The 22434-nt window shown below is 40.8% G+C and overlaps 2 protein-coding genes across 2 annotated transcripts in view; one reads left to right on the top strand and one right to left on the bottom strand.

The window, feature by feature from the left end:
- Window positions 1–22434, top strand: part of IQGAP2 (IQ motif containing GTPase activating protein 2) — a gene marked incomplete at its 5' end in the record, with an annotated part of 129635 nt that overhangs the window by 91101 nt on the left and 16100 nt on the right. Inside the window, 13 exons of the mRNA XM_082497716.1 lie at window positions 6048–6138; window positions 11538–11699; window positions 12927–13069; window positions 14069–14239; window positions 15777–15860; window positions 16543–16614; window positions 16781–16850; window positions 17169–17377; window positions 18105–18254; window positions 18991–19154; window positions 19791–20015; window positions 20606–20746; window positions 21089–21173. Coding sequence (XP_082353842.1) covers window positions 6048–6138; window positions 11538–11699; window positions 12927–13069; window positions 14069–14239; window positions 15777–15860; window positions 16543–16614; window positions 16781–16850; window positions 17169–17377; window positions 18105–18254; window positions 18991–19154; window positions 19791–20015; window positions 20606–20746; window positions 21089–21173 — 1767 coding nt within the window. The remainder of the gene's footprint in view (window positions 1–6047; window positions 6139–11537; window positions 11700–12926; window positions 13070–14068; window positions 14240–15776; window positions 15861–16542; window positions 16615–16780; window positions 16851–17168; window positions 17378–18104; window positions 18255–18990; window positions 19155–19790; window positions 20016–20605; window positions 20747–21088; window positions 21174–22434) is intronic.
- Window positions 1099–4084, bottom strand: F2RL2 (coagulation factor II thrombin receptor like 2; the record flags this gene model as incomplete). Its single annotated transcript, XM_082497717.1, has 2 exons — window positions 3857–4084; window positions 1099–2186 (listed from the first exon to the last, which is right to left on the bottom strand). Exons 1-2 carry the CDS (start codon window positions 3912–3914, stop codon window positions 1099–1101), a joined length of 1146 nt encoding a protein of 381 aa, XP_082353843.1. The 5' UTR covers window positions 3915–4084.

The raw sequence follows: 22434 nt of genomic DNA on the forward strand, positions 1-22434 counted from the left end.
TTTTCCAGTGCAAATGTTTTTATTTAAGTAAAGTTTTTTACAATACTGTTATCAAACTGATTGAAAACATTTTTTCTCATCACTCTTAGGTGCTGCAGTTACAAATATAAAGGCCAACCACTGAGCTCATTTTCTAGGAACTTATACTCAGTATATATGTAGCTTTTGAGTTTCTGTAAATGCAAAAGCTGACCCTTTGCTTTACTAACATGGACCATCAATCATAACTAGCTTCAGTATTTGTAACACTGTAGGTATTTCCTGTGAGGATGTGGAAACAGAGGATACTACAAAATAGCTTCCCTGTTTTGCTTACCGAGCAAGAATAATGCATGCCTGGATTCACACTGATAAGGGTTAGCTCCCAGCAATCCCAGTGAGCTAGAGGAGTGCAGGCGCTGGCAAAGTGGAAGAACAAGTCTCTAGTGCAAAGCTGGTTAAGCAGCCTCACAGGAGATGCTGCCTTGGAAATCTCCAGGCTCCGTGTCTGTGGCTGTAGACTTACTGTTCCTTGAACCTATGGGGACTCTGGCTCTTTATTCCCAACATCCAGGGCAGTATTTGCTCTTGGCTATGTGACAGGGAGCTTCTGCAAAGCTCGACAGCTCCTGGGCATGTAGAAAGTGCTTTTACTTGTTCCCACTGGGCCAAAAACTTGTATTCACATCACTGTTCCTGCAGTGACTGTGGGCTGAGAGCTAATTTGAAGTATTTGGAAATCATGAATGGGCCTCAAAGTGCTGTTCTGGTATTGATTCCTCTTCTGGTGTTCAGAGGCTGTGGTGACTAATATTCTGGTTTCTTCTCCGTGGCCATGAATGTGATCTTCTCAGAAGGAAATTAAGGTGCAGAGACACTTCCCTGAATCTAGGTTGCAACAGATGAACAGATGCTGCAATACACATGGTAAAATTACAGAGCTGGAGAAGCGTATTTCTGAAGGCGTTCATTGTGTGGTGTATGGAAGAAAGTAAATTTTACTGAGGTTGTATTTTTTAACATTTCTTGACTTTTTAGTTGTTGCACCTGAGGTTGGCTGCTGCCTGGGTTAATACTATACAAAATCATAATTCCAATAATATAAATATAGAACTAAATTCATTTTTCTCTGTATATTTTAACCATTGTTAGATAAGTATTGGATTGACTTCTAATTTTCGACATCAGAAAATAAAGGAAAGGATCAAGACAACTGTTTAAACTGCTAAGGCATAAAGCAATTAGATAAAAAGAATACAACCCATCTGTGTTGTAATAGTAATAGTTGATGTGATGGATAATAAGGATGATATTGCTTGGCACAAAGCAAATAGCAAAGATGGTAAGGATCAAGAGACTGACTTTAACGTACCAAAACCATTCATGAGTCTTGAGTGTTCGTATAATTGAAATGTAGCAGAAAACGATAGTTGCAAGAGGTATTAAAAACCCAAAGATAGCTAAAGAAACATAGTAGTAGAACTGGAAGGAAGATATTGTTTCACAGGCGTTGTGCACATCATGGCAAGTATAAATGTCCAGTTGTTTTACATAATAGCTTTGCTGCATTATGCAAAGCGGGAGCATGTACAAGAAGACGATGGTCCACACGGTAGCGCAGACCGCGATGGCGTAGGCACGCTTCGGCAGGCTCTTGTAGGTGAAGGGGTGAACGATGGCCACGTAGCGGCTGACACTGATGCATGTGAGCAGCAGAATGGAGCAGTACATGTTGCCGTAAAACACCGCAGTGGTAGTTCGACACATCATTTCCCCAAAAATCCAGTTGTTACCGTTGATGTGGTATGCTATTTTGAAGGGCAGCATGATGCAGAAGAGCAGATCTGAAACCGCCAAGTTTGTGTAGAGGATGGCAGTGCACACAGACCGGATCCTGAAGAGCAGCATCCACAAAATGATGGCATTAGAGGGTACACCCAATAGAACAGCACTGAGGTAGACAGAGGGTATTAGCTTGGTGCTCAGAGAACTGGTCAGGTACTTCAGCGTAGTGTTGTTCACTTCTGTTAAAGTGGAGTCATTTGACTTTTTTGAAGAGCATTTGTGTTCTCTGATATGGACAGTTGTTGTTTCCCCTTCTATAGCATAAGGGGGGATATAATCGTAGTCTCTTGCTGAAATTCCACGGAAAGTCTTGATAAGAGACACAGTTTTAACTGCAGAGCCATTCAGTGAAAATTCTGAAGCTTAAAAAAAAGTTAAAATTCTTAAAAAAAAATAAAAAAGGCAAGCTATTTGATTAGCAATATAATTCACCTTCAGGTACAGAGAAAGGTAAACATCTCCATGTGAAAAGCAATATATGTTTAAAAGATTTGGTGGTATTCTCCTTTGCTTTGGGTGTTCATATCAAGTGTACTCAAGGACAATCTTCACTTGTATTTGTCATCTCAGACCCAACCTTGAAAATTTAGCATTAATTTAGTATTAAGCTGATCTTTCTGCATTTTGCATGAGTTCAGTAATCTTTGGCAAAAAATATCAGACACTTGTGTAATGTTTATTACCTGTAGAGGGTTTTTCCCAGTAGTAGCAATGTTGGTAATTCATTTTATAAGCAGCAGCCTTGATCTGGGCTTGATCAGAATTTCCAAAGCAAACAGCGGTACTATCCTTGTCACTTCAGGGATGAAATGAATGGCTGCAAAAGATGCAAAAAGCCCTGTCTTGCCTAACACAGGCTGAAACTTTCAAAGTAGAAAACTGAAATAACCCTCAATTTTTTGGTGTCATATATCAAATAATTGCTATTCTTCAGCTTCTGACTAAAGCAAACCAGATCTTTTCAGATTCTCATGTGCGAGGAAGGGTAGTTAGTCCTGGGAACTGAAAACAAATGCTTGGGCTGATATTAGATCAAATTTATTGCTAGGTGAATAACACTTTTAATGCAGCAGGAAAATTTATAGTGAGTAAATATTGTTAGCATGTGGCAAAGCCAATGGTGCCACTTTTATTAGTGCCTGTTTGTCAATCTTTAGTAGAGAATGTGGAGACTTTTCCAGATGAAACACAAATGTGTTCAAAATACTTTCTAAAATCTGTGTAATTTATTTTGTCATTTAAAAACTTTCTTAGCTGTGTTTAATGCAAAAAGACAATGTAAAGCTTAGAGCATGCGTCTTGAATCTGGAATTCAGAAGTGAACTGAAATTTGGATGAAAACCTGAGGGTTTTTCTTTTATTCTTCCATACTGGAATTAAATAAGGAAAATAGTTTTAGCAATGTTTACAGGCATATTTATGGTAGAACGTCTTGAAATTATAACTAGTAGACTACATCCCTTGTAGTAATTTTCTGGATGGTTAATCCAGAAAATTAAATGTAGTCATTCTTTAAAAGACATACATGTGCATGCGCGTGTATATGTATATTTATAAAATAGCTTTTAAAAATTAGTTTGGTTTGAAAACAGCTTTAATTCTAGTGGGGGTGGGGAAAGGGCTTATTATTTGATCATTTCCTTTAGTCATTTTTGTCACAATAGTTATCTGAGCATTTCCTTCTAATAGCACCATCTGTGAAGTCATAATTCTGTTGAACATTTTAAAGCAGAAAGAACAAGACTCTACAGGTTTAAGATTATCACATCGCTACAGAAATACTAGAGAAATGATGCATCTTCTGTAAGTGCAGAAAGATCCCATAAATAAATTTCCTTACAGAAAGTGACTGGGGGGGAGGTAAGGTGTCACTGAAACAGAAGAATAAAAATCTGCCTTTAGTGAGACTTCCCAGAGTTGAGTTTTCTGTAATGATGCACGTACGACAATTTAAGCTGGCGAAGCGCCATCATTATCAAAAAGCTCATGTTATTGACTAAAATATGGAGTAAATACCGAAAGGAGGACTCACCTGTTGTGAAAAGACTGGAGGTAAGAGAGAGCAGTCCAGTGAAAAGCAGTATCTTCATTGTAGTACGAGAAATCCAGCTAGCCAAACAACGGTGCCGTTCTATTTCATCTCAAGAGGCGTTTTGTGGGGGATCTTTTTCCCCTCTGTAAAGGACTAAAGAATGATTGATCTTTCCTCCAGAAGCATCCTGTAGGCATGAGGTTTATGGTAAGGAGCTAGTTTGTTCTTTGTCTACTACAGCAAGAGGGTGTGACGTATCCAAATATGCACACATGACTCAGTTTCAGCCTCTGCCCAACACAGAGATAAAATTGCTTTACAGCAGCAGTTTAACTCCTAATTTACCACAAGCCCAAAGCAGAAGGTGTGGAGGGGGGGTTCTACTGGAATTTGTACATACAGATATTTGGGGTAGAAAGGTGGGTTTTGGAAAAATAAAAGGCTGTGTTTAGTAAATCCTCAAGGGTCTCATCCACAGACCGAAATGCCATGTCGCTGAACTCTGTACGCTCCTCAAGGGAGGAGCCAGGCTTGGAGAAGAGTGCGGTGATGTGGGTTTAGCAAAGGTGAAAGCAAGCTGCGCATGCAGACATGCCTTAAGAAAACCGTGCTCTGGTTTGCCTTCTACCTCCCTTCCCGCTGTTAGCCGTCTGTGCTCCTTCCATCCGGCTGCTGGCTCCGCTCAGACAGTTCCCACCCCTCCACAGCCTGCAGCCTCTAAAACCTTTCCCCTATTTTCATCTGCTGTTTTGTTGATCCCTTCCTTTTTCTCTGCCCGGCTTTTTTTTTTTTTCTTCTCTTGAATGCCAAATAACAATGGTTTGCTTCAGCAGACAAAACTAGCCCCAAGTCTTGGTCTGGCTCCCAAGCTAGCAGCAAGGCTCAGCATAAGCTGTACTTGGCTCCAGAGCAGTATTTGCATCTGTTCTTGTATTTAGTGTGTAAAAGCTGGACACCAGATAAGGAAGTCTTTTCAGTTTCTCAATCCTTTTCTCAAAATTGTCAGCTGTAGTTTCAGAATTTAGTACTCACTCTCTCTCAAGTGTTAACTCTAACTTTTTTATTAGAAAAACTTGTGGTATGGGCTCACCGTCATGTGATTGCCTGACACTACGTGATTTTATTTAGATGTTCTGCTACCTTGTTTATATATGTGATGGAAACTGAAGAGTCTGTCTTTAGTGTTTTTTACCCTGTTTTCTCTTTGTAATTTCTGCAGATTTATTGGATTTTTGGCCTGCAGCTGGGCACAAACCCGGGGATATTCATTGCGAAGCTGTTTCTTTGTACTGTTTTAGCTTTAACAAGTTTCTGGGGTTTTTACCTGTAGTATTTGTGTGTACATAATCCTAGATCTTTATCAAATCACTGCATTCCAGTTTGTCTCATCATTAATCTGTCATAGACCTGGCACTCCTGTTTCCTCTTGAGAATGAATTTTGTTCCCCCACCTACTGGATTAGATTTTGGATGTCAGTTTAGCTCCGAAACCCCGTTTTCTCAGCTGAAGTGTTGGTTTGTCTGTGAGCCTGGGCAGCAGGAGCAGGGTTGGTTAGTGGGGATGCTGAGCCCACTTTCCTTCACCTTCTATTTTAAGTTGGGTTTAATGTCATACACTATTAACCTGTAGGAAGAGTGAGACCTGCTCTGCTGCTTAATTCCTGAAATGTTCTCCACCTGAACTATGTCATCATTACCAAACCTGAGCTGTCTTTCTATGTCAGTTTTCGCTGTTATTTTCTGAGTAATGTGTACTCAGGTGTACATGTGGATTCTTTCCAAATAAGGGATTCTGAAAGAAAGTCAACTTCCTGCAGTCTTCCGCTTTGTGCTCTTTATGCACGATCACAGTGCTGCCTGATAATGTGTGATTTTATTTGACACTGAGATTACTTTGCCTGTGCATCATGGAAATGAAAATGTTTCTAGCTGCACTCAACTTCTACTGTTCTTTAACAGGATGGCATCTTCTGTTCATGAAAACTTTCAGAGCTTTGTATTTGAACAGGAGTCTATTCGAGTCAGTAAATAGAATATGGATATGGTTTATTGCTGGTTTTAAGCAGTCAGATTCTTTTTAGTGTCCAAGGGCTTCAGGAGAGGAGATTGTATACTGGAGCTCTATCAGTATGTTCAGACAAATTTTGTTATAGTTCATTTTTTTCAAGGCTTTTCTCTACCCTTTTTCCAGGAATCGCAAGATGAATCAGCGCTTCTGTGGCTGGATGAAATACAAAAAGGAATCAGTGATGCCAATAACAATATAAAAGAGGCGGCGATCTGTAAGCATTAACCTGCATTTGCATTGCTCTTGTTTTTTCTTAGTCTTAAAAAACCTGAAATTGGTAATTTATTTTTTCCACTTCAGGAAAGTGTGGCAGCCCTTTAAATACATCAAAAGAAACAAATGCTTGTTCTTTTACATTCTGAAATTAGGGTGGCTTAGATCTCCAGCGGTGGTGCTGGCTTTATCTAAAGTGGTAATCCTTAAGGCTTGGCTAATAATTTAGTGGATTTGGTTATGTAAGGTTAACATCGTGACCAAGATTTCTAGTGTCAGTGTATCTTTACATAGCTGGCGAAACGGAAGGATATGTGAATGAGAAGGGATATACCGTTGAGGAGCTTATTTTGCTTATATAAGACTAAAATCTTGATGCATGTTGTAAGAGCAAATTCTTATACGTTTACAGCCTTGCTTATTCCTGTTTTATTATTATGTCTTTTATTGAGTGCTAACAAACAAAAATTAGGAATTTTTTAACTTTAAAAGTAGTGTAAAAAGAGCGTTCAGGCTTTTTGGGTAAGTGCATGCTCTTCCAATCTGCAAAGAGGAAGAAATCCAAAGGAAAAATTCTGGGGCTTATTCCGTCAGAGCATCATGCACTGAATGCACTCAACACCTTCTGTCCAAGTTTGGATTACATACAGTAATTTTAGAAAAATACCCATAATACGTCATGTACTTTGGCAAGTAACATAGAACCAAGTGTAGTTGGGTGTATGGGGCACACTGGAGACCATGGTGGTGTCTCAACCTCGGGTGAGCGGGGACCAGCCGAGGCCGTTAGCTTGGCATTGGGTATTGGTTCACGTTCTGCTTGACTTGGCTTTGGGTGAGTCAGTGTCGCCTTCTTTTGCACCCTCAGAGTTGTGAATACAACTGCTGAAGTCGGTGCATTCCTGCAGCACTGCGTTCAGCCTTCGTTAGCGCAGCAGCCTCTTTGCTTACAGGCAGGCTATGTCAGTAGTTAGCGCTTGGAAAGTTGTGGGTGGAAGAAAACAAACACAGCCAGCTATTACAAAATCTTCTAACCCTGCCACAGAAATATTGTATCTAGCATTACTGTTAATTTAGAATGTGTTTAATCAATTAATACAGTCTTAATGTAACCAGCCAGATACAATGAAGACACTTGAAGTATTTTTGTAGGTGACGCATCTGGAGCGAAAAGCACCTGGCTTGTGTTTTCTGAGACAGGGTCAGATGCACACGCATTGTCTCAACTGAGCAACTGTACTCAGGAGTGCTGATACCTTCTTTTGTGAATAAAAACTGCTTCCCGTCAATGCCACCCAGAGGCACATGAGGAAACATCTGAGTGCAGAGAAGGGAAGGAAATGCATAGTTTATAAACAGATGTAAGTTAAAGCTAAAAAGCAACTTGAAAACATCCTCATTTGGGTCCACTGGTGTAAAAGCATTAAGAACACATCTCATAAATGGCCTGAAGAAATTAGCACAGCATTATCCATATGCCAACACAATCTTGCTAACAATTGGCCACTGCTCCATCCACTAGCTAGTTGTTGTAGTAAAATCTTTTCATAGAATCAGTGTTTGTAGTAAATGCATGGATTTTCACAATCACATATGATCAGTAGAACTGTTTTTAACAAGTCAGTTGTGGAAATAACTACTAATCTCCTGTACTTTGCCCTCTGGGCTGAAGAGAAGCAGTGTCAGCACAGCACATTCTTCAGAGGAACTCTAAGGTTTTGCAGCTAAAAACTGAGATTTGAAATTTCCCCACAGCACAGGACCTGATAGTTCCTATAACAAACACATCCTGTCTCAGGAAGTTAGCATGTTGTGTTCACGTAGTCTGAACTTAAAGTTCAGCTTGATCACAGCTTGGAAATAAACTTTCATTTTGATCTATCTCAGAGATGCTATTTTTGAAAGGCAAACAAATCCCCACATCCCATTCCAAAACTTTTGCAAGGCAGTCAAAGATTTATTTTTTCAATCAGAACAAAGTGTATTTCTGAGATTGCGGCAGTAATGGCAATCAAATAAGCAGTAAAATAGGAGAAAGTACTGACAGCTGTACTGAAAGAATCTTGATCCCTTCCAAATTTATTTTTACGCTTTATACATATTAAATATTACAGTATTGAAATTTTAAGAGACTTTTACAAACACTCCTCCCTATCAGTAGAGGATTCTGTATCTTTTATCTTCACTTAGGAAGACTTGTTCAGTAAATGCTGGTGTGCTTCCTAATTCTTTGTGGTGTTCGCTGTGCAGTTCGCATCACCTTGCTTCACTTCTTGAATCAGTTCAACTATTGTACTCCTTATCTAAGTGGAGGACAAAATGAAATTGGCCAAATATCAGCTGTAGAGCCTCCAGAAATAGACACCAATACCAACCTTAATCGTTCACAGCAAGAGTCTGTCTTTCAAAGCAGGATCTGTCAGGAGAGAGTCCACGTTATAGGAAAAAGCTGATCTTTGGCCCTGTTGAGAGTTCAGGCTTATCACACCAGACAGCTGCATCTTTGTTTATGATAGCTGTTTGAAGACAGGATGGGTGCAGAGAAGAGCCTTTCACAGTATTGATGCATCCCAACAGCTGCAGGAGGGGACTGGAGCCCACAGTTCTCCTGCAGCTGGGAATGACTAAGCTCTGTTTAGGTCATAATTTTACAGGGTTCACGTGACCCTTCTTTAGAGCAACAGCCACAGTATTAGACCTACCCTTGATCAAGGAGGATCGTGTTAGAGATCACCCCTGATGGGATGCACCCACGAGTGCTGAGGGAGCAGAGAAAAGTTATTGCAAAGCTTCTCTCCATCATCTTTGAAAGGTCACGGAGAATAGGAGAGGTGCCTGAGGACTGGAAGAAAGCCAATGTCACACCAGTCTTCAAAAAGGGCAAGAATGAGGACCTGGGAAACTACAGGCCAGTCAGCCTCACCTCCATCCCAGGAAAAATGATGGAACAGCTCATTCTGGATGTCATCTCTAAGTGTGTAGAGGAAGACAAGGTTACCAGGAGTGGTCAACATGGATTCACCAAGGGGAAAGCATGCTTGACCAATCCGATAGCCAGTCATGCCATCATTGAAGGCTGGGTAGATGAGGGGAGAGCAGTGCACATTGTCTACCTCAACTTCAGCAAGGCTTTTGACACTGTCTCCCATAACATCCTCATAGGTAAGCTTAGGAAGTGTGGGTTAGATGAGTGGACAGTGAGGTGGACTGAGAACTGGCTGAATGGCAGAACTCAGAGGGTTATAATCAGCGGCACAGAGTCTAGTTGAAGGCCTGTAAATAGCAGTGTTCCCCTGGGGTCAGTATTGGGTCCAGCTTTGTTCAACATATTCATCAAGGACCTGGATGAGGGGACAGAGTGTACCCTCAGCAAGTTTGCTGATGACACAAAAGTGGGAGAAGTGGCTGACACACCAGAAGGCTGTGCTGCCATTCAGCATGAACTGGACAGGCTGGAGAGTTGGGTGGAGAGGAACCTCATAAAATTCAACAAGGGCAAGTGTAGGGTCTAGCACCTGGGGAGGAATAACCCCCATGCACTGGTACAGGTTAGGGGTTGACCTGCTGGAAGTCAGCTCTGCAGAGAGGGACCTGGGAGTCCTAGTGGACAAGTTGACCATGCAATGTACCCTTGTGGCCAAGAAGGCCAGTGGTATCCCAGGGCACATTAAAAAGAGCATGGCCAGCAGGTCAAGGGAGGTTATCCTCCCCCTCTACTCTGCCCTGGTGAGGCCATGTCTGGAGTACTGTCTCCAGTTCTGGGCTCCCCTGTTCAAGAAAGACAAGGAACTGCTAAAGAGAGTCCAGCGGAGGGCTACAAAGATGATAGTGCTGGAGCACCTCTGTTATAAGGAAAGGCTGAGATACCTGGGTCTGTTTAGCCTGGAGAAAAGACTGAGAGGGGATCTCGTCAATGCTTATAAATATCTAAAGGGCAGGTGTCAAGAGGATGGGGCCAGACTCTTTTCAGTGGTGCTCAGCAACCAGCACAAGCTGGAACACAGGAAATTCCACCTCAATATGAGGAAAAACTTCTTTACTTTGAGGGTGACAGAGCACCAGAACAGGCTGCCCAGAGAGGTTGTGGAGTCTCCTTCTCTAGACATACTCAAAACTCACCTGGATATGTTCCTGTCCAACCTGCTCTAGGTGAACCTATTTTAGCAGGGGGTTGAACCAGATGATGTCTGAAAGTACCTTCCAACCCCGTGATTCCATGATTCATTAATCACTAGCATTTCAATGGAAAGGAATAATTTCTGATGAATTTAGTTTTTTGCCTACTAAGCATTTTTCTTACATTTTCCTTCAAAAGTACATGCATAACTAAAGATGAGAAAAAGTCAGGCAGCAGGGGACCTACAGAAACATCTCATAGCTAGACTGTGTGAAGCACTGCTGTGGGATGCAAAGGTAGCCAGGTTCACTTAAGCCAGTATATAATGTATATGTTCTAGCCATACATCTATTCACTTGTTCCTCTGTGCATGGATTTCAAATTTAGATGTGAAGGAACGGCATTAAAGACCAGAGCAGCAGTTTCTAAAGCAGCATATACCTCTAGCATGTAAGGCACTTTGAAGTGATGTGTGTTGCTACATGCTGTCAGGTGTGGTGGTATCAGCTCCTTCGGTGATGGTGGGACCTGCACAAAGCAAAGGATGCTTAGGAAGTCCTGAATCACAGTATGGGAAAGGTGTTATAACCTCAAAGTTTGAAAATGCTTCATAGCATCACCTCTCGGGGCACTTTTATGTGCTGTGGAAGCAAATGTTTCATCTCAGGCAAACTCAAGAGCATGAATTTGCTGCATTAGCTTTAAACAAGCTCCCAGGGGGAGAGGAGAAGAAAGGGTCACTTCAGGATCCCAACTTGTGACACTTAGTGTTGCAAGACTTTGCTCAAGGCAATCAGCTTATTCCCTTTTTGTACAGTAAAAGTGAATGTTAAGGTTTACAGCTTGTAACCTAAGGACTTCATGCATGTCTAGAAGGCTTCTGTGTGATCAGCAGATGATGGCTTGTCTGTTTGGGCAGGCTGGGGGTAGGGAGGAGGAGGGGGGCAGGTAGCTGCCATCCTCAGCCCCTGCCCTGGCGTCATCTGCTGTGTCACTTGATGGAGGAGCAGCTATGCCCTCAGACCACTCTCAGTTGTGCTGTGGCTGCATCCCAGCCTGGGCGGAGTGCACGCATTCTATCTAACAAGCTTGCTGTTCTCTGAAATACTTGTTCTTACAAGCATGAAGGAGGCTAAAAGTGGGTGAAGCACTGAACCGCTGCGTATGTCATGATGTCTGTGTGTGCCAGCCTTAGAAGTCCATTATCAAAGTTGCTGGAGGCTAGAGTTGTGGGTACATAGAGTAAAAACCACTTAATTTTCTACGTCATTATTTTACCCTAGTGGCTGTTGGAACATCAATGATTAACAAGAGCTTGGAGAAGGGTGATTCACAGCCAATCCTGATGATACTGCAGTCCAAGTTTGGATTACGAGTCATTCCTGAGTGTGCTGAAACCTACTTCAGGAACCTCTCTGAAGCCAAGAAGCTGAAAACTAGAGAAGGTAAAAACTTTCCTGAACAGGACAGTTCCACATGTCCATATCACCGAGGCAACTGGAAAACTAACCCAGAAAGCTTACCTAAAATCATTGTAAGCTGAGGAAGGCAGTTGCTGGTTTTAAATCATTTGAGAAATGTTATAGTTGCCCAAGTGCTTTTGACGTGATGTGTGCAACAGTTCAACATCATCCAGACCGTAGTACCTGCTGACAAATGAGTCTAGCTATTTCCATAGTCTAGCTAAGACTTTCTAGAGTCTCAAACTAGCCTATGAGTGAATTTAGGGCAGCTTCTCTGTGACTGTCAATAGACTTGTCCATCCTCTCAGAGAACCATATTACTCTGATTTTTTAAATATTTTTTGTCTGTTAGCAGATGCAGAGAGGGGTTAGGCTGCACGCTTCAGCCGTACAGGTTATTGCCAAATATCAAGCCAGGCTCTGTTAGAGTGTGCCCACAGCTCATTTATGATCCCTGTGCAGTGTCAGAGCAGCAGGCATCAGCAAAAGATGGGGATAAAATCTGCCCACAGTAAGAGGATGAGATATTTTGACGTTTTAGAGCTGCAAGCTGGTCACAGCTAATGCAGCCAAGATTAGCAAACAATTTTATATATATATATATATAAAAAGTTACTGTCAATGTAGTACACTGTCTTGCAGTAGATGGTCATGTTTCATCCTGCAACACGAGTTTTGAGAGCGCATTTTGCACCACTGACCTTATCAGCTTCACCTTGGGGCCTCTTGTCCATGAGGAAATGAGGCTTTTCCTGCCTGTCAGGATACAGCCTTGTTTACCAAGGCACTAAACAAGAAAATTATGTGGATATAGGAAATGTCCCCTGTGAGCTAAGTGCCAATAAGGCTAACATTTGGCCAGAAAACAAGAACATTTTTTTTATAAACACTGTCTCAGTTTCACTTTTGTGAGTGAAGATGGAAGACGTAGCACACGCTGTTTCAGGAGCAAGTACTAACTTGACATGTTAGGGTTTGGAGAGGTGGGCAGCGGATCTGTACTAACCTCATAACTGTTTCATTCTAGAAGAACAATCCTGATCCACCTAACAGGATATTTTGAAAGCATCCTTACTTAAAAACTAGCCCAAGATATATAGTGACTTTGCACATAAAATGTCTTCATAGCAAATGTAGAGGTGGGAAAAGGGTAGGGAGAGCTGTAATAACAGGGCACAAATGTGTACTAATGGTATGTATTGCTTTTAGATTCGAATGAAAGTCCATGGATTAAACTTGTAATGAAAAACATGTATGATTACTATTACAATGTGGACACTGAGGAAGGTACCTGTGTTGCCCCTGAAGGAGTTGTACCAAAAACTTCATGGTTAACTGGTGAAGAAATCCAGGTAGGTGGCTGAAACCTTTGCTTTTATTGCAAATGTAGCATAAACATTTGAGGAAGAGAGTTAGACATGGCAATATCAAGGGAAGAAGCTGTGCTGGGTGAGTCTGGATATCACTTTAGCTCAGTATCTGCTGCTGACAATAGCAGCAACTTAAGTCTAAGCAGACAGCGGTAGCACAGCCTCTGGTCTGATGTCTGACAATGATTCAGGGACTTCCTAACTGGAAGTTAAAGCATTCCTTTTAGTGACCACGAGCAGATACCGACAGAGGAAAGTCTGATTGCTTTCATATCCTTTTTTTTTTTTTTTTTGGATTTCACATAGGTCTGTGACAAGGAATTTTGTGATGTATTTGGGGGCAGGTGGAAGCACCATTTTATGTTTAAAACTAATCATCTGACAGCATTCTGCTATCTCCAAGTTCAATAGGATGAGTGTGATGCTTAAACTCCCTTACTGTAGAGGTTTTGCATTTGCATGAATTACAACTTAAAACAAAGTAGGCCACACAAGTACAACTTCTGGGTTTTTTTTATTCTGAGGCAGCCCGTCCGGGTTATAGGTTTACTCTGCTGCACAAACAGCTCAAGTGACAGTGTGGTCCTTCTGAAATTCTGACTGCAGCAATATTTGTGTGCTTCTCTGTAGAGAGCTCCCTGATTCAATTAGTATTTCTAGATGTCTGACTTTTACAAAAAAAAAATTGTGTTAGGAAAGCAGAACTCTCCTAAAGTATATATATAAAAAAAACCTTTCTCAAAATGGCTTATCTAGCTGCATAATTGAGGCTTGAAAGGAGTTCAGTTATCCTGCATAAAAAATTCAGTGGTAGCAAAGTAGCTCTTCCTATGGATTAAAATCTAGGGGTAAATCAGAGGGGCTCGGATAGGATGAACATAAGCTGTACAGATGATTAAGATAATAGGGACCAAATTCCAGGATGGTTTTGGCTTGAGTTTTTTTGCTTTTAAATGACCTTTTTCCATGATCTCTTAACAGAACATTGTCGGGCAAGTTACAGCAGATTACAATCGAGAGCAGCTGTGGCTTGCTAATGAAAATCTGATTGTTCGGCTGCAAGCCCGAGCAAGGGGATTCTTAGTCAGAAAAAATTATTGGGAAAGAAAAGCATACCTTCAAAACCAGGAACCATCTGCCATCAAAATACAGGTATTCTTCTAGAACAAGAAGGTAACATGGCTTGGGCAACTTTCTGCATGTGATAGGTGATGTGGCTGATTACTACCACTGATAGAATAGGTCTGTCTCCCTGTTTTCATTAGCAGCAGTTCAAAATTCTACATCTGCAAATATGTCCCTGTCCACATCGGAGTAATTATGCTTTTAAATAGCAAATACACAGTTTTAAAAGAATGGATCATATCCACGTGCAGTCTGAGTTACTTCAGTGGGAGAAGCTCAGAAATACATAGCCCTGGCTTTATTCTGAGGTGCTCAGGTTTTGCATGGTACACCTAACTATGCACAGTACAAGATCAGAAGATATTTGTTGAGTATCGAAGCAAAAATTCTTTGGCAAAGCATGACTTAAGAAATACATTCCTTTCTAGACTATACCCACTGGGAAGTGGTTTGCTCCTGCTCCATGAAGTCATAGCTGGGTAGGGAGTGGCAGCCACCCTAGTGTTCTTGGGCTCTGGCAGTATTTCTTGGATGTCTTCAGTTTGCTGGACTCTGAAAGGAGTATAAAGGAAACTTTCTGCTGAGGGTGTGAACATTGGCAAATGCATGCACACTGGTTTTAAATGGTGAAGCAATTTATTCCAGTCTTGAAAAATAAATCAATCAACACTCCCCGCTCCCAAGAAAAAGAATATAGAAAAATATACAACTAATTTTCTTAATCTATGGTAACTTATTTATCACCATGAATCGTTAAATTACCTTTACCACTAGCTGCTGTGTTTGGGATTGACTTTTCATTTTCTGGCATGGTGTCTGAGCCCAGTAAAGGACTGTACTGTTCTTTGAGGAATTCAGGGTCTGTGAACAGGTTCAAAAATATGGAGAAATGTAGGTAAATAAAGTCCTCTGTTTTATATGGGCATTAGAACAGAAATTACTTGTGAAAAGACAAGTAGAGGACGAGGCTGGTGTCACTGGCTGGATAGAGATGAAAGGCAAAATATGGTAAAGGCAGCGAGAGTACCTGTGTTATCCCTGCCATTGGGTTCCTTGCCAAGAGTTTGCCTCCGAGAGAGCAAAGGGAGAGCCAAATGAGGGAATTGGGAGGTTATTTGTGGTACAAGATGATCCTGAGTGACTCTGGAAGACCAGAGACTTGGGAAGGAGGCCAGGCCAAAAACAACGTGTGCCCAGCTAGGCAGGGGACAGCTTCTGGGTGTAATGGGCAAGAGCTGGCAGAGCCTTGCCTGTGTGGGATGAAGCCACTGACTGGGATGCTAAAGGATGTGGTAATCAGAGTAAGGATGGCTTCAGGAGAGGGAAGGAAATGGCATTGGACAACAAAATGTTTGTGCTGAGATTGGGCAAAATTAACATGAAATGTATCAGGGCACCTTAAAACCATAGCGGCAAGCTTGCTTATACCTAAGTTATCTTTTTACCACAATGGCAGTTTTTCTCTACAAAATAAACACTGTGAATGGTTTTAGTGTATATATGTCGATTTTAATAAATACTAGTTTCGTATTAGTAATAATGGTCTCCTGCCTTTCATAAATAGGCTTTCTGGAAAGGATTCAAACAAAGGAAAAGCTATGTTGACAGACTAAAGGTGCTTCAAGGCAATGTTGCTGCTATTGTTAAGGTAAGATCACATTGTGTTTTGGGGCCTGAGTATATTTTATCCCTTGGCTTGGTCCTCCACCACCTGGGAATCGGAGGCTAGGAACGCAAACTGGAGGCACTTGTGCTCCAGAAATTGGCATGGTGTTGAAAGTTGTTTAATTGACAGTAAAATGCTTCTCGAAGGAATTGGCTTTTACCAAGCTTTGCTGAACTTGAGTGGCTCATAATAGAAATTTCCTTACGATTCCATTTCCATTCCACTAAATTAGAAAATATTTGAGCTGACAGTGTGTCATGTCTTTAAAAGCTGACAAACCTATCTGCCTGAAAAGTGTTTGCTTTTCTGAGATGCTAATGCAATACTATGTCATGAGTCGGTCATAGATGGGATATTGATCTCCTGCCTCTGAAGGAGACTGGTTTACAACCGAGAGCTGAGACCTGAAGGTGAGAAAGACTTCCATAGATAATGCTACACATGGGTGGTAGAGCCTTGCACTTAACTTGCTATTTCAGTTAAAGCCCATTAATCTGGCCTCTGGGCTGTAGGAGCCCAGGGCCAGACGTCTGTGGCCCTGAGCGTGTGAGAACAGCATGCCTGCAGAAGAGGACTGTCAGAAGCAAGTTTTAAAACACGCGCACACACAAAACATTTTGTGCGGTGTCTGTTAAATTTTTACTTAATTTTATTTAATTTTCAGATTCAGTCATGGGTCAAAATGTGGCTAGCAAGGAGAGCTTACAGGAAACGGCTGCAATACTTCAAGGATCACGTAAGTCCTTTTTGTCCTTTTTTGAACACAAAGCATTAAAATAGGGTAATATGACAGCACAGGCAGTTCTGGGAATTTCAGGAAAGAGGGTGCAGATGCTGCAGTGTGTTTCTGAGCAGAAATATGTCATAAATAGATTCTTTTACCTAATCTTGGTCCCTTCCAGAATGACGAAATTGTGAAGATACAAGCTTTTCTCAGAGCAAACAAAGCCAGGGAGGACTACAGAACACTAAGTAAGTGGCAACAGTTCAATGTTGTATATTTGGGGAGAAGTATGTTACTGTGTTCAGTCATTTCTTTTTTTTTAACCTTGGGATTTCTCAGTCTCCTATTCTCCTTCAAAAGCAAGTGCAAGTGCTTGTAAACCAATTGTTTTATAGCTGAAACAATTTTGGATAGCTATACTTATACGGTATGACACAAATATTGCTCTAACTGGCATAAACCTCTCTCTGCAGTTCCAAAATTTTCCATATAGTGATCAGTTTCCTGAGGGCTTTAGGGGTGTTCAGTATCATGTCAACTAACAAACCTGTTCACTTCAACTATAGTTGGTGCTGAAAATCCACCCTTGACTGTCCTGCGCAAATTTGCCTACCTCTTGGAACAAAGTGATTTAGACTTTCAAGAAGAACTGGAAGTTACAAGGTTAAGGGAAGAAGTGGTTACAAAAATCCGATCCAATCAACAGCTGGAGAAGGACTTGAACTTAATGGATATAAAGATTGGACTGCTGGTGAAAAACAGAATCACTCTTCAGGTCAGCAGGCCCTGTTCAGGCTCCCTTGGTAGCATGCATTGAGCAGTTCTGTGTGTTGAAGGAACTCAGGATTAAACAATCACATCACAGTTGAGGCTGGAAGGGACCTCTGGAGGTCATCTGATCCAAACCCCCTACTCAAGCAGGGTTACTTAGAGCAGGTTTCCCTGGACCATGTCCTTTTGAATATCTCTAAGGGTGGAGGCGCCACAACCTCCCTGAGCAACCTGTGCCAGCACTTGGTCGCACTCAATTAGTTAAAATACTCGTGGTAAATTAAATGGTTTCTTTGTGTTTCTTAAGTAATCTTGTCAAAATACCTTGTGGTAGAGGTTGTTGTGTTGTCCTGAGTGGTATGTCGGTTTGCTACCGAATGTCACTCTGTTTTGCTGCTTGTGGACAATAGTAATTGCTTGGCCAACTGTAAGCATCTTTTCTGTAGTACAATGGAGTAGGCATCTGTTCATATTTGAGAGCTTGTTCATTGTTAACTAAATGATGAATGAATCTGTACATGAGATCAGGTTTCCCAAACAGTCATTGTTGGCAAGACATACTGGTGACAAGATAAAGATGTTCAAAAGACTGGTTAGTCAATAGAGCAGCAAAATACAAAGTTGCTAACATTGGAGGAATATCACATTTAACATGGTTGGGAAAATACTAATTTTTCCAATTGGCCTTTTTTGTGAATATATAATCTAAACTTTTGATCATCTGTCTCCAGGATGTGGTACTGCACAGTAAGAAACTTAACAAAAAGAGCAAAACTCAGCTGGAAGAGATGGTTATGGTTGACAAACAGGGTATCAAAGGTTTGAGTAAAGAGAGAAGAAAAAAACTGGAGGCTTATCAACACTTGTTCTACCTTTTACAGGTAAATCTTAATGTAGAAATTAACATGTCAGCAAATTGCTGATGAAAAACTAGAAATATATTGCTTGCTTTGTTTTAGTGATTGTAGTAGTGATTAGGAAAAGACTTCCAAAGTAGTATCCAGACTGCAGCAAATAGTATGATCAACTTCTAATATTTCCTGTAATTGATAACTGCAGTCCATACTAAATCCAAAGAGAAATGTTTTCCTCCACACACCTTTTAGTCCATGTAAATTACTGTGACCATTACTGTGCATTATATGTGGTGGAAAGGAAGATATCTGCTATGCAGATGACCACATACAATGCATCTGTTCTTGTGCCTCTCATCTCGCTGAAGTTTTTCTAGAAGAATTTTAGATATTTCCAGGGCAGATGCCCGCTGATACCTAAGTGGACATGTAGTATGCAATGTCTTCTCGGTAGATAGCCGTTGTCATTTGGTAAATTGTCATTGTCATCAGATACATAGACCTGATGCACAGAGGTACTGTTTGGAGCCTATAAATAAAATCCTTCCTGGTGCTGCTCACAGATCATGAGTATTTAGCGTGCAGTATTTAACATTTCTTATGCATTAGGATTTGGAAAAAAAAGCAAGGCCAATATGGAAAATTTACATATGTGGGAATCAACATAACCACTTTTGGTATTAATGGAAATGTAGAGCAAGCTACCCCCAAGTCAGGGTAGTTTGTCCTGGACAATAATATTTAAGTAATTTTTGTTTTGTAGACTAATCCCACATATCTGGCGAAGCTGATTTTCCAGATGCCACAAAACAAATCAACCAAGTTTATGGATACTGTCATCTTCACTCTATACAACTATGCCTCCAATCAACGAGAAGAATATCTGCTTCTAAAACTCTTCAAAACTGCTTTAGAAGAGGAGATAAAGTATGTACACTCACATGAAGACCTTAGTTAACTTGTGTTGCAGACAGTTCAATGAATACTTCATACCTAAAAGAACGTGATGGTTAATCTTTAAACTGCTGTAAAATTTTTCTATATTTTTGTTACTAGAGAAATTTAACTTATTCATTAACTTAAGCTTTTCTAGTTCAGAAAAACAAATCTTTCTATGGTGGACAATATTTTTGTATGCAAAAATTGCTCACAAAAAGAAAAGGCACTAGGGCAGCTTGCTTTTGTGCTTCAGTATTTAAGGGTGGAGAAAGTCTTTTCTTTGTGTAAATGTATGTTCTGTAAGTCAAGAGTGGTGACTTATCCTGAAACAATTAAATCTTTTTTTATGCCCTTCACAGGTATTTGCTGAACAGGTATTTGTGTCTGAATCAGGTATACACTAGCTGCCACTAGCTATGCTATGTTCCAGGGACATTATTATAACACATTATTATATACACAGGTAGTAGCTTCTATAATCCTGTTTCATTTGAAAGCCTAAGTAATAGACAGTATAAACATGTTTTAACATAGAAATATGGTAATTTTAAAAGTGCGTGTTTTGAAAACATGGATAACTGCATACATAAGTCAGATCTGAGAACTCAACTCTTCTTGATACAGCTCTAAGGTAGACCAGATACAGGATATTGTTACTGGAAACCCCACCGTCATTAAGATGGTTGTCAGCTTCAATCGTGGTGCTCGTGGACAGAACACTCTGCGCCAGCTTCTGGCCCCAGTGGTGAAGGAGATCATGGAGGACAAGTCCCTCATAATCAACACTAGTCCTGTGGATGTGTACAAATCATGGGTAAACCAGCTAGAAATGCAGACCGGTGAGGCCAGGTGAGTGAGGAAGCTGGACATACTGTACCATTTAGATACTCAAGGGATCCCTCAGTTCTGCTCTCCCTTTCCTTCTCTGACAAATTGTACTGTGTCCGTGCATCCCTTCCCCATCTTCTTGCAGCACAATGAGTTTTTGGGGAGAGGTGCTTGAAAAACAGGTACTTTAACCTGCTCTGAACATCAAAAGGATCACTCTTCTGGTCATGAACTTCAATAACTTAATCTTTACAAGTAGACATGGATGAATTTATAGCCTTTTTCCCAGGTTTTATAACAGCATATTAGTAGTTTCCCAGGCCTTTGAGGAGCTATGCAGGGACTGGGATGTGGAGACGCATGCCTTAAATTAGGATTCCCCTTTTGTAATTAAGGGGAGGTACATGATGGCATGTGCACCCCCACCTAAACAAACTACTCCCCTCCAAAAAAAAAAGGAAGTTAATGCATCTGAGACTTTTGTTACTTAACCAATTTCAACTGTATCTGTCTGACAGGTTTTTTTCTGTTCACTGATGGCCCTTATGAAACAAACAAGTATTTTATTCTCAAATACATTTAGCCTGGTTTAATATTTGTTTGCTTTGCAGTAAATTGCCGTACGATGTCACCACAGAACAAGCATTAACGCACACGGAAGTGGTCAATAAATTGGAATCATCGATTCAGAGTTTGAGAGCAGTAACTGACAAAGTTCTCACGACCATATTCTCTTCTCTCAATATGATGCCGTAAGTGCTGAGTTAGGACTCTCCAAGCTGCAGTTCATGTGCACAGTGAAGCTTCACTTGAAACTGAGTAATGGAGACCCTTTCAAATTACATGGCTTGTGATACATGCATCTCGAATGACTTCCCCAGTAGAGGGAGTGGTTTCTCCACTTGTCCTACTCTGCTTTAGCAGCTTCATGAATGTCTCCCTGTACTTGAAACTTTTTGTATTTTCTGTTATCATCTCATTTAGTGTTTTAAGTGGCTGGGTAAAAAGCCAATAACTTGGCTCACAAGAATGATTGTTCTGTGTTTCATCTAAGTCTTTCCAATATTTTTCCTTTTCATCTGTTCTACATGTAGTTATGGAATGAGATATATAGCCAAAGTTCTGAAGAGCTCACTCCATGAGAAATTCCCAGATGCAACAGAAGATGAACTGTTAAAGGTAGACTTCTGAGGGCAAACTGCCAGCAGCTTGTTCTTTTAATGCCAAAGGGGATTTTTATTGACATTAAGCATTCGAAGGAACTGCGAACACCAGCATTCCTGTAGGAATTTGGCACTTCTTGGGTTGCAAAGGGTGGTGGAAGGGGAGGAGAAGGGAACTCTGTTGCCACAACCTGCCTATCTTAATCTGGGTGCTCAGCAATTCTTATGGAAGACAGTGCTCAACCTCTTTTGGACAGTAACTGTTCTTAGGAGGCTGGAGCTTACCTGAATCATCCTGGATTTTCTTTTGTACTTTGGTCCTTACCACCAGCAGTCCTTTCATGGATAACACTGTGGTCTATCTTTTTTTTTTTTCTCCTTCTCACCTGAAGTTAATGCAATTTTTATCACATTGGTTTTTTAATATGCTAATATTGTAATTTAAAGACAATGAGGAAGGGGTCTAAAATGAATTGCAAGTAGATCATTACATTACACTTATTTAAGGTGCTTGTAAAAGTTGTAGGAACAACATTGGTACAAACTGAAAAGTAAAGTGAGTGATAAGCATGGTTCTGGCACACTGGCCGTCGCTAACCTACCACAGCCATGGAGCCTCTTCAGAGGGTTTGGGGGAATTGCTCCATGAGCCTTTAAGCCAGCTGAGAGACTGACAGCTCTCAAATTGGAACTATTTGCACATCAATAAAGATGCTTTCTTTGGTGTTTAATGAAATTATTCTAGAATTACAATAGGACTTTCCTATTATTCTTCCAAAAGACACTGTTCAGCATTTAAAAAAATAAAAAAATATAAAAATGTATACATTCTGGTGCCTAGAGGACTTCAAACTCATGAGCTGAAAAATTAATTCTGCTTTTGTGTATTTTAATAATGCGTTGGAAATCCTCACAAGGAGCATTTATGGGGTGATTCTGTACATCACCCCAGCAATACAGATTAAGGCATTACTCAATTTATGAGGAAAAAAATAAATAGCAAATGGAGCATAAGGCACCCAACTGAAAGTCTTTAAATGTGTAAGTTGGAAATTCTCCAGATGACTAAGCATGAGCTGAGGCAAACTGCAAAAAGAGTCCTGCCTGTTCCCGAGATCAGGAATTATTTGAAGCCACTATCTGCACAGTACAAGTTTACTGTAACATTATAGAAACTGCAGTTTGGAAAAACTGTTCTTTAGTCTTTAAGACTCATGAGACACAGTGCGTCCGTTGTCAATGAATGCATTTAATGCTGGCAGATATCTGTAGCACTT

The sequence above is a fragment of the Vanellus vanellus genome (genome assembly GCF_965231255.1).
Source record: "Vanellus vanellus genome assembly, chromosome: Z".
In the NCBI taxonomy this organism is placed as follows: domain Eukaryota; kingdom Metazoa; phylum Chordata; class Aves; order Charadriiformes; family Charadriidae; genus Vanellus; species Vanellus vanellus.